Source organism: Eucyclogobius newberryi, unplaced genomic scaffold (genome assembly GCF_026437365.1).
Source record: "Eucyclogobius newberryi isolate DKJ021-1_F unplaced genomic scaffold, fEucNew1.0.hap1 SCAF_1, whole genome shotgun sequence".
Taxonomy (NCBI): domain Eukaryota; kingdom Metazoa; phylum Chordata; class Actinopteri; order Gobiiformes; family Gobiidae; genus Eucyclogobius; species Eucyclogobius newberryi.
The window spans coordinates 13909414-13920752 of record NW_027315723.1 but is presented as its reverse complement, the minus strand read 5'-3'; the positions used below and the strand labels follow the sequence as shown (position 1 = coordinate 13920752).

At 38.0% G+C, this 11339-nt stretch overlaps 1 protein-coding gene across 3 annotated transcripts; it reads left to right on the top strand.

The window, feature by feature from the left end:
* The first annotated feature begins 25 nt into the window (after window positions 1-25).
* stradb (STE20 related adaptor beta) lies at window positions 26-11015 on the top strand. Of its 3 annotated transcripts, XM_072466025.1 has the most exons (13): window positions 26-201; window positions 570-610; window positions 747-813; window positions 2673-2753; window positions 3636-3738; window positions 3886-4007; window positions 4101-4209; window positions 4309-4432; window positions 5281-5452; window positions 5517-5621; window positions 8019-8275; window positions 8400-8442; window positions 8520-11015. In XM_072466025.1, exons 3-13 carry the CDS (start codon window positions 802-804, stop codon window positions 8676-8678), a joined length of 1287 nt encoding a protein of 428 aa, XP_072322126.1. In that variant the 5' UTR covers window positions 26-201; window positions 570-610; window positions 747-801; the 3' UTR covers window positions 8679-11015. The 3 variants fall into 3 exon arrangements, with proteins under 3 accessions (XP_072322126.1, XP_072322119.1, XP_072322118.1); XM_072466018.1 differs by lacking the exon at window positions 26-201 and having other exon boundaries at window positions 493-610; XM_072466017.1 differs by lacking the exons at window positions 26-201; window positions 570-610 and having other exon boundaries at window positions 639-813.
* The last annotated feature ends 324 nt before the right edge of the window (window positions 11016-11339 follow it).

Genomic DNA, 11339 nt, shown 5'->3' with positions numbered 1-11339 from the left:
ATTACGCATGTAGAGCGCGACGGGTGTCAAATTAAAAGTCCTGTCAAGAAACTGAGCAATGCTGCAGAGTTTTGGCTCTATAAACTTTGTAGTAAAATCGTAATATATATATATTTCGACATGTGACAAGACGATGTACCTTTGAGCTGTCAAACGTGGATAAAGATATTTGCTGACCTTTTATGTTTTGTTGACGAAAAGGTAAGCGGCTTCGTGTTTTCCCACGCCTCGATGTTTTTCAGAACACGATTCAGAGAAAATAGTGAATGTGTTGTTATACATTATAAACGACACGATCACGTTTGCAGAAAAGTCCCTCATATGGAATGTTTATTATTACACGCAATCGACAAAATGAAGTACTCCACATTTACAAAGCGCATTAATTGTCGTGATTAAAAACATCTGGAGGAATAGATTGCATTTGAAGCTTAGGACAGAAAGTGCTAACACGATTTAACTCCAAAGACCTCTGCGTGTAGATAAAGCCTTTTTACATAACCATTGGCTGCTGTTGGGCACACGTTTTAGCCTAATTTTGGACCGTGAATTCCCTTTTGTTTTTTTAGATCCCCACGTTCCGCGCCTGTCCATCTGCTGATGCGCCCAGGTAGGAGACGCACGCACAATCTGATACACGGTTGCTGGTTGCATTCCGGTTCTTTGAGGCATGTAGTTGTTGAAAGCCATCATGTTTCACAGTAGGCTTTGTCTGCTCCGCTGTATCCATCCTTCGTCTCCCGCAGCCTTCCCGCGAATGAATGCCAAAGCTTGGGATAGTGTCGTCGCCAAAAGGACTCCATGTCTTTCTTGGTAAGGAATAAGAATAATCCCTCATGTATTTTCTATTCTGTTTGCTTCGTGTCCGACTAGAATCAGTCTGTCGAATCATTCATGCTTGATATAGTTGTGAATGGGGTCAAGTCAGTGCTTTCATCCGGGCTTTACTTCAAATGTCGGTATTGTTATGCTTTTAAACAGTGTGGACATGTTTATGGGGTGTGTGTGTTATAGACAAGGTCATTGCACGTATCAAACACGTCTCACTTGCCTTGGAGTTGTGCAGAAAATAGTAAGGAGAGGTTAAGTTTACTTTATTGTCCCACACAGGGACGTCTCGGGAACTGGTAATGAAATGCAAAGATTTATTAATGAAATGGATCGAGATTATTACTATGTTATAATGATCGCATAATTCACCAAACCTGCCCCGAAGCGGTAAGGTAAGTATTGAGGTCACTCAATTTAGCTAATTAAGTTATTTGACATTTTGATTTTATCAACAGATATTTATAGGTCAAGGTTTAATATGGTATGTCACTCATAGTCATGGATACTACTTTACCATTGCGCTACACTTGTTTTTGGGCAACTAAATATTAAAAACATATCTCAAGGTAAACTATTTTCAATACCCTTTGATCAATTTGTCTCAAATTGTCATGTGTCATTGCAAATTACACTGGATTTTAGTCCAAAAACTTGTGTTATGAATGTATCCTCCATTTTGACCTCCGGTGTGATGTGGTACCACACCAGAAAAAGCCAGTAGCTGTTGTCAGTTATGATCAGTCTGGTGTCTGCTATACTGGGGCCTATTAGGACAATTTGTCATGATGAATTAGTAGTACTTACCAGTCTCTGTATTCTTCTTACCAGTCTCTGTATTCCCATTTGGGGTTGTGTGGTGACTGAAGCTGTTCCCTGAGCTATCAGTGGGATACACCTATAGGCTATTGGTTGCATACACTGACAGACAACATAGAGCATGTGCGGTGTTGCTGTTGTGATAATGGGCTATTGAAAATACATTGAAGTGTAACGTTGAAATTGAAAACTTTGCTTAGATTGACCTATTCAACTATGAAAACATATCTTTGGACACTAGGGAAGGCAACAGAGACAGGGAGGACATGCAAACAGCTGTCAGAGATAAATAACAGTTTCACAAAAGCGTTTATAAGAGTTCTTCTATTAAGAGTGTTTTTTAAACTTCCTATAAGTTATCTGTCCTCTGTCTACCTGCGTTGCAACAATGGAATTTCCCCACGTGTGGAAAATAAAGGAATATCTTATCTTATCTTATCTTAACTACTCTGCTACTGTGAACCTAAAGTCACATACATCCAGTATAACGTGTATATACTTTTTTCTTTGCATCGTTATAGCACACAGCTCACTTTACATCAAAAATACAATGAAAGGGATTGAACCGTCAACCTTTTGAGTTGGTAAAAGGACAAACACAACTGAACAACTTTGCTGAAAATGTGTCAGAATTTGCAAGTCAAATTAGCATGTCTATGAAGTCATACTGTCCCTCAATGGAAATCTATTTATATACACAGCTCAGTGGAGACACACTGCCTCTTTATTATCTTTAACTCCCTCCTCACGTCATTGATAAAATCCCCTCTTGCTTGCTTCTATCCTTCCTCCATCCATACCCCCCTCCCGCTCCATACATAAGGATGTCAAGATAAATTCATTGAGCAATTACTAATCATAGCTTTCACAATAATCCAAGAATAATTGTAATGATTTTTAGAATCAAACCTGTTTTGATTTTTTCGTAGCATCCCTATAATATAGGGCATAATATGCTTCCACTTACCAGACACATCACACCCTTTTGGGCATGTCTCACCTATGCTCCTCCCCCCTCCCACCAGGACTGTTCCTGCATCTCCCACGCTCAAGTCCAGCCCATGGACATAGAGGAGTGCTATGAAGACACCAGCCACCAATTCCTGGTCAGTAAAATGTTGATGATGTCCATTATCAACAATTATACACACCACCTGTGTCATGTAGCTTGTTTAACCCATATCATAAGCCTATGGTATTGGTTAAATGCTCCTTTTGCATGGATTTACTTATTTTCTTCTTTTGAAAATGGTCCAAACATAATGTGATAATTGCTCTCCCTAAACTTGCAGCAGTGCGAGATGATTGGATACACTAATCAAGCTAAAAGGGTTTAAAGTAGAAGTCCAAGACACTCTACAATTTACAGCAGGGTTTCTATCAAAAGTGGATTGATATGTGGTTCATTAAACTTCTTCAGCTTATTGGTGCACAATGTAACTACATACTTGGCTCCATGATGATGTTGCTTTGCCAGGAATGTTCCACAGTACGCTATTAAACTTTTCGATTTTGCATTTAATGAATTGTTGTTTTGAGTTTTTACTCTGAAAACGAACCTTGCAGAACATGTACTGAGAGCTACCTGAGAGTTACCTCTCCACTGATCTGACGAGTAACATGGTTGGTGATATAAATGCCATACTGTGGAACATTGCATGCAAAAGTAATCACATGGAAACAACCTGAGACTTACATTAAAAGGATCAGCGTCAGTGACAATATTAGGCCTTGTTATCAGTTCAGACCGGTTGCATTTATAGAGTGGCTCAAGTACCAAGTCATATATTGTAAAATTACTCACCTAGGTATAATTCCTCAGTTATGTAAATCATTTGGCAAGTAATAAGTTACCCCTCTGGCAGCATGCAGCACACTACTAACCTATCACCACAAGTCCACTCTACATTCAATCATTTTAGGTTATATAATATGGTTTTCTAATGTGTCTTACTTTATTTAGTTATGTTTAAGTATGTGTTGTTCAGAGTTCAGACGGATCCGAATTCACCCTACAAGGGCCAGCGGGGGGCGATGATGTCACAGGGTTGTCTGTCGAACCATCCCACTACCAAATCTTGGTTGAGCTTGGTAAGATAATTATTATTTTGTTGTTTTAGGGATGTAATTATTTTTATAATGTATATACAAATAATATAAATAGAAATATTAAGAAGTAGCACTGAAATTACTTCTAAAGCAAATAATCAAAATCTTTGTATCTCCAACTGTTTTCAGGGAGGGGCTTTAACAACTTGAGCGTGGTTCACATGGGCCGACACATCCCAACTGGACAGTTAGTGGCATTAAAGCAGACTAACCTGGACGAATGCACAGAAGAGGAGCTGCTTCAACTTATGGTACTTGCACAGCATTCTTACATGAATTCAAACTTTAGGCCTACTTAATGAACTAGCAGCAGCAATGCTATTATCAATATTTATTTTCACCAGAATGAAGTGTTGCTGTCTCGACATTTCCGCCATCCAAACTTGCTCACGTCTCGCCTCGTCTTCAGCTCGTCTTGTCAACTTTGGGTCCTCTCACCTCTCATGTCCTATGGTTAGCCCTCTTCCCTCACTATTAAATCGATATTGCTTTTGTTGATACATTAGTGAATTTAAATCTCCATCTCCATCTCCATTTTTCCACTCTCTCTAGGCTCTGCAGACTCTTTACTGCGGACCTATTTCCCTGATGGTATGAGTGAGTCACTAATAGCCTATCTGCTGTTTGGAGTGCTTAAGGCTTTGGAATACCTGCACAGAATGGGTTATGTTCACCGGTAAGTTCAATTAAGGAGAAATATGTTTTTTTTGTATAAATGCAGCAATAAACATGAAAAGTCACATTGATAGATATGGTAAAAAATATGATTTTGAATGCACATATTTTTTTATAAATACCATATTGAAAAATGGTATTTTTAAAAAAATATGTGCATTAAAAATCAACATAATCATTTCAATTGAGCTCAGGCTGAAGCATAGATCTGTAATGTATTAACTAAAATCAATGGGTCCATTTGTCTTTCTGAGTACATCCAGATGCAACAGTATCTTGGTCCAAACTATGAAATTAATGACTAAATCATAACATAAGCAGTTCTAAACTATGGAAAACTCTAAGTTCCACGTTAAATAGGATAAAGCATTTATTAAAATAATATTTAATAAATAGATTTATAATTGCTTTATGAGAAGAGTTTTTTAAGACAATGTAATACATTTATTTGCAAATGCTCTAATTAAACCAAAAAGAGGATTTGATTAACAAACATTTATAAAAGCGTTTTTTGAAAAACAATTTATTGAATTAATTAACAAAATATTTTATTGTAGAAAAAGATTCAGTTGTAGTCATCTGGACACTGATTTTTGATGAACAAGACGTTTCGACTTTCATCCAAAAATTATTCTCAATCTGCGGATCTAATCTGAGAACTCTCCTGAGGAACCTCCTGAGGACAGCATATCCCGTTTATCTATTCGTTTGCACCGTTTTAAGTTTCCTCTGACACAAATCTTCTTTGTTAGCCTAACAGCCCTGTAATGGGTCGTAGAAATCATATTGTTAGCTTAAAACAGAGCAATGTGGTATATTCAGTCCATACTACACGTGTTTTTGATCAAGGGGTGTGAAGGCCAGTCACATCCTGCTGTCTGGGGAGGGCTGTGTGTACCTCTCTGGGCTGCACAGTGCCTACAGTATGATGAGAGAGGGCAAGAGGCAAAGGGCAGTGTACGACATGCCCCACCACAGTCCCTCACTGCTGCCATGGCTCAGTCCGGAGCTTCTTAGACAGGTACAACTTTTAAAAGAACATATTTTAGGGTTTTGTTTGCAATTAATCCTAGTGTATTCACTAGGACCTGCATGGTTATGGAGTGAAGTCGGACATCTACAGTTTGGGGATTGTGGCCTGTGAACTGGTCAGTGGAAGGGTGCCTTTTCAAGACATGCCGCCAACTCAGGTATTTTAACAATGTACGAAAGAATAACTCAACAACATGCTTTGTCTGTACAGCACTACATCTTTGACAAAGTAAAAAGGCAAGGCAAGGCAAGTTTATTTGTAGAGCACATTTCATACACAAGGCAATTCAAAGTGCTTCACAGCAGGAAAAATGCATTCAAATCACAAAGAAATGACAGAAACAGAAATACAATAAAATTAACTAAATTAAAAATTATCAATCCAACTGATTTTCTAAACTAATAAATCACAAACAAAAGAGAAGAGTGCAAAGAAAAAATCCTTTCAGTCATATGCTCAGCTAAACAAAACTGTTTTTAGCTTAGATTTGAACATTGTCAGAGTAGAAGCCTGTCTCACATCTTCAGGAAGACTGTTCCAGATTTTAGCTGCATAAAACTGAAACGCAGATTCCCCATGTTTTATCCTGACTCTGGGCACCAGCAGGAGGCCGGTCCCTGAGGTCCTCAGAGTCCGAGATGGTTCATATGGCACTAACATATCCAAGATGTACTTTGGTGCTAGGCCATGGAGAGACTTGTACACAAGCAGAGCTGCTTTAAAGTCTATTCTCTGAGCCACAGGGAGCCAGTGCAGAGACCTGAGAACAGGACTAATATGCTCATACTTCCTGGTTCTAGTCAGGACCCGAGCAGCAGCGTTCTGGATGTACTGCAGCTGTTTTACAACTCGTTTGGAGAGGCCAGTGAGCAGGCCGTTACAGTAGTCTAATCTACTGGAGACAAACGCATGGATAAGTCTCTCTAAATCTGGTTTTGACACTATATGTTTGATTTTGGCAATGTTTTTTAGATGGTAAAAAGCTGCTGATGGTATTGATTTGACGTGGCTATTAAAGTTCAAGTCTGAGTCCATTATTACCCCCAAATTTCTAACTTGGTTTGTAGGTTTTAGAGCGAGACTCTGGAGGTGACCGCTAACACTTTCTCTTTGTTTCTGTGGGCCAAAAACGATTATTTCAGTCTTGTCTGAGTTCAGCTGGAGAAAGTTGTTTTGCATCCACAAACTGATCTGTTGGATGCAGTGACAGAGTGAATCTACTGGTCCATAGTCACCTGCCGATAGTGAAACATAGATCTGAGTGTCGTCTGCATAATTGTGATAGGACACATTTTCACTGCGTATCAACTGACCTAACGGCAGCATGTAGAGGTTGAACAGAAGGGGACCCAGGACTGACCCTTGGGGCACTCCACAGGTCAGGGTCATGTGGTCTGAGACACAGCTACCAATTTCAACAAAGTACTTCCTGTCTTCCAGATAGGACCTTAACCAGTTTAGGGCAGTGCCAGTGATACCCACCCAGTCCTCTAGTCTCTGTAAGAGGATCCCATGATCGACAGTGTCAAAAGCAGCACTCAGATCTAACAGAATTAAGACTGAGGCTTTGCCCGTGTCAGTGTTCAGGCGGATGTCATTTGTCACCTTGACAAGAGCAGTAAAAACATACAGCAATTATGAAAAAGCTGTAACTACCAACATTAGTAACCAACTAACGTAATACAATTTATTTAATATAAATTGCATGTTTTCCCTGTGTCTGCAAAAGTCAGAGCTGAGTCTGCTCTTTTATTGACCTGAGAGGAGTGGCCTAGTGGGAGTGGCTTTAACTCTTGGTCAAACTTATTCTCAGTTTGGGCAAATTTAACTCAAACCAGCAAAAATGACATGTGACCATAATAAAATACACAACATTGTCAACAAACACACATCGATAGCAGGTAATGAGAAAGTACATTAAGTACGACATGAACACACTTCAAACCAGTTCTTGTGGCAAACGAAACTAAAACATGATTTAGTCACAAGTCTAGATCACACAGTCAGCATCAAGTTGGGTTAGATGTGAAATATAGTCATTAAGAAACGTAGTCCTGAGGAATGTCTCTTATCAGATTCAGAGGGAGGGGCTCCGGTGAAGACAGTGTCCTCTCCGTGGGGGGTCATTCCTTTACACCCAACACTATGCTTTGATTTCTGCAACTGTGTTGAGCTGTGAAAAGGTATTATCTTTCAAAGGTCTTTTTGGGACATATGGGTCCCCTACATTTACATTGTTCAACCAGCTACCAATTAACAAGTAGGATTTACTAGTTCAAGCTTTGTTCCTGGGCATTTTTTCTAGTCTGAAGAGGGACAAATTCCAGTTTCACCATAAGAACACAGATTCAGTTGTGAATGTAGTTTCTTTCTTAAAGCGGTAAGAGCGCAAGCTATATGGTTCCTTTAACACTCATTGATAAATAAATAAACCATAAAACCAGTACTTATTTGATAGTAGTTATTGCATTGGGAATTTAATATTATTTTGGTAATCCACGGCAAAATATAGTAGCAGTATATTAAAAATGATATTTTTGGCTTGTTTGTTCAGATGCTCCTTCAGAAGCTGCGCGGCTCTCACTGTTGCCTGCTTGACGTCGCCCCCTTTCCTCTTGGTGAGCTAGGGGGGCTAAAGGTGTCTCGCTCTGGGGTGGACTCTGGGATTGGGGAGAGTGTGGCCACTGGCTCCATGACCCACAGTGCCACAGTGCCCCCTACAGACAGACCCCAGAGCCCAGGGCCGAAAAACCACTCTGCCACTTTGCACAACCTGGTCCAGCAGTGTCTACAGCAACAGCCAGAGCACAGGTTAGACTTTGTTGTTACAACTTTGTTTCCCACCCGTATGTTTTCATTGCAGTAGTTTTTGAAATTCAATATTTGTTTTCAAAAACTTATTTACAACAACATGTAATTTCTTTCCTCTTCATAGACCCTCAGCAACCACTCTGCTCACACACACCTTTTTTAAGCAGGTAGGGAACTTCTCATCTTAAATAGTTTTCAAGTATCTTTCCCAGCTATTTTAAACAATATTTGTATTATCCCATAGGTGAAGAGACACACGAGGGACTCCTTTCTCAGCCTCATGTACCCTGCTGTACCCCTCACCAGCCAGGACAGCCTGCCTGTATCCAACCCCCCCGCCCCATCATGCAACTCACCAATGAGCCCATCTGAAACCACTGACACTATATGGGACTTCTCCTAAAATAAACAAAGTCATCCCCCAAAATGATGAGAAATAAGCCAAAAAAGACTATTATAGCAAGCAATCATGAGGCCTAATTCTACTGTGCTTTTGAAACACTACATTACGAGCCAACTTGAGCCTTTGTTAATGGTTTTTTATTCTTTGATTTTGACTGTGAAAGCGCTGGATCAAAAATAACATCATAGACTGACTGTAGTAATAATTCTGTATTTCATGCTAAGGAAGGCAACTATATATTAAGTGAAGGTGTCTACTATGAACAAATGTTAAATAGGAATGAACCACAATATAAAGGTTGTCCAGAAAGTGTCAAGTAAATATTACAATGTAACAATATTCGCCTTATCAAAAGTCTCAATAATATGTTGATAATTGTATTACTTTGAAATGAAAGCTCCTACAGTAAAAATGCATTGTTTTGTGGAAGCTAGTATGCAAAAAATTACCGTAGAAGGAACTACACATACCATGATCCTTTTATTCTTTATTTAATATACAAATCTTAATTCTTTAACCTGACAGTACCTATTGGTGCATTTTAGCCAAATATTGGATTGGATAAGATTTGAATATTTTTCTTTCTTTCTTTCTTTCTTTAAATCTGCACATTATAAGTTTTCTTACATCTCACTACTCCACCCTATTTCTTTCCCTGAAATGTTCCAGATTATAGCATTTAAATTAAATACCTTGCATTGTCTAATTACATATGCTTTTATTGCACAAAAACATGCATTCTTACTGAGAGTGGGCTCACTGTTTCAGATCTGACCTTTTACCTGGCCTTGTTGTGTCACCTGCTTGTCTTCATGGAGAGAGATCCAGGCAAAGCAATAACCATGAGGCAAGCAAGTGGCGACCCATTCACCAGAAAAGTTACATAATGCACTTTGAATTACTACTTCTACTTTCTACTACATCTTGGTAAACTTGACAAACTTTGTTCCACTTTCATTCATTGTGGTAGCCTATGTATGTAAGCTTTTCATGGAGCTGTGTACAATGTTGTACTATGTTTTTCCTCTGCAATATCTTTAACATTGAGATTATTGTGAATAATAATGGTATTGTATTAGGTATTAAGGGTACATCAGCCTAATGGATGTTTTAATTATTTAAAATCTATATGACAGGTTAGACTACACATTTCATTGTAGTGAACACAATTATATTTCATATATACTAAACATTTTGCATATTTGTACTTCCTGGTTGGACGTGAGCACAAAATATGTCATAGGTAGAAGTAATGACTGAAAACAAGAGCCAAAATCCATATACATGGCACAATAGTTATGGTTTGACAAACAATAATACCATGTATACATACACCTTTATTTAGTTGAATGATTGTATAAACTGTCAGAACATTGTGTCAGTTAAGTGTAAATTGTTGCATATTGATGGCATAGGTAGAGGGATTCAGAGCTCAGAACTCCTGTGATATTTAACCTTTATTTTTCAAAATGTATTTACAAACTGCAATTTGAACAGATAAAATCAGTAAAACTATGATAAATATTTACTATCAAACTAAGTCATAATTAGAGAAATGGGAACCTGTCATATAGACTTTAAAGTTCTGAACACACCTAAAACTTTACAAAATCAGACCTCAATATGTTGCTTAAAGATGCTTGGTGTAACTTTTCTGGTGGGGGGTCTGTAACTTGCCTTTTTTGACCTGCTTTTCTCTTTAGAGATGTAATGGATTTGCTTGGAATGTTCCACAGTAAGCACATCCATTTAACATTTGTTTAATGATGAAAAGCAGGATTCCCACAGCTATGACGTGCAACTTGGTCTGGTCCCCTGCTTGTCTCCATAGAGATAGATTAGTTCAATGCCATATTGTGGAATATTCCATGCAAAGCAACAATTAACTGTCAAATTGGTAGTGAAAAGTTACACAGTACAGCTTTAATTATGGCTGACATAAAAAGTGGCCACATTTAAACCTGTAAATATTTAAATGTATTTTTGAAAATTCAAATGCCATGTCTGATAAAATTGTTTGTGTTTTTATTGAAAAAACGTTTATCCAATGGTACAACTGGAGCAATAGCAAATTCATCTTGTGTTTCATGTAGAAGATGCTGTTAGTTGTCTCTACTTACCTGTGAACTATCAAAATATGATATAATAGATGGGCTTTGTCTATGTCTTAAAAAATGCCTTTATGTTTTTGAATATGGTGATATTGCTGTAACTGTGACTGGTGTACTGTAAAACAACTGTTACTTGCAGTACATATCAGACATGAGCCTTATTACATGTATACATATTATCATAGCCTAAATAAAGTAAATATATTAGATTTTTGAAAATATCAAACTGTCTGTGTAGTCCCTCAGTCATACAGATAGGGTTAATGGTAAAAGAAGATTGAATTATGTAAACTGGACAAAAAATAGTTTTGAATGAAAGAACGAGCAGTTCAACAACGAATTCAACCTTCTTTTGCCATGATTTCAAGATTATTATTTTTTTTTACCTGTGGCGTTTCCAATCTGATATGGTTATGTATATATATTTTTTCAATCAAAACAAGACCAGAAATAGTGCAGCAATTATCACAGCATACAGTATTTACATCAAATTTAAGAAAAAAACATATTACTTTGATATTGCCCCTAATCCTTAAGTAGTAATTTAGAC

Coding starts and splice junctions, on each gene's coding strand:
- stradb (XM_072466025.1), top strand. Junction 4,210..4,308: donor CTCACCTCTCATGTCCTATG/GTTAGCCCTCTT, acceptor CACTCTCTCTAG/GCTCTGCAGACTCTTTACTG. Junction 5,453..5,516: donor GTCCGGAGCTTCTTAGACAG/GTACAACTTTTA, acceptor TGTATTCACTAG/GACCTGCATGGTTATGGAGT.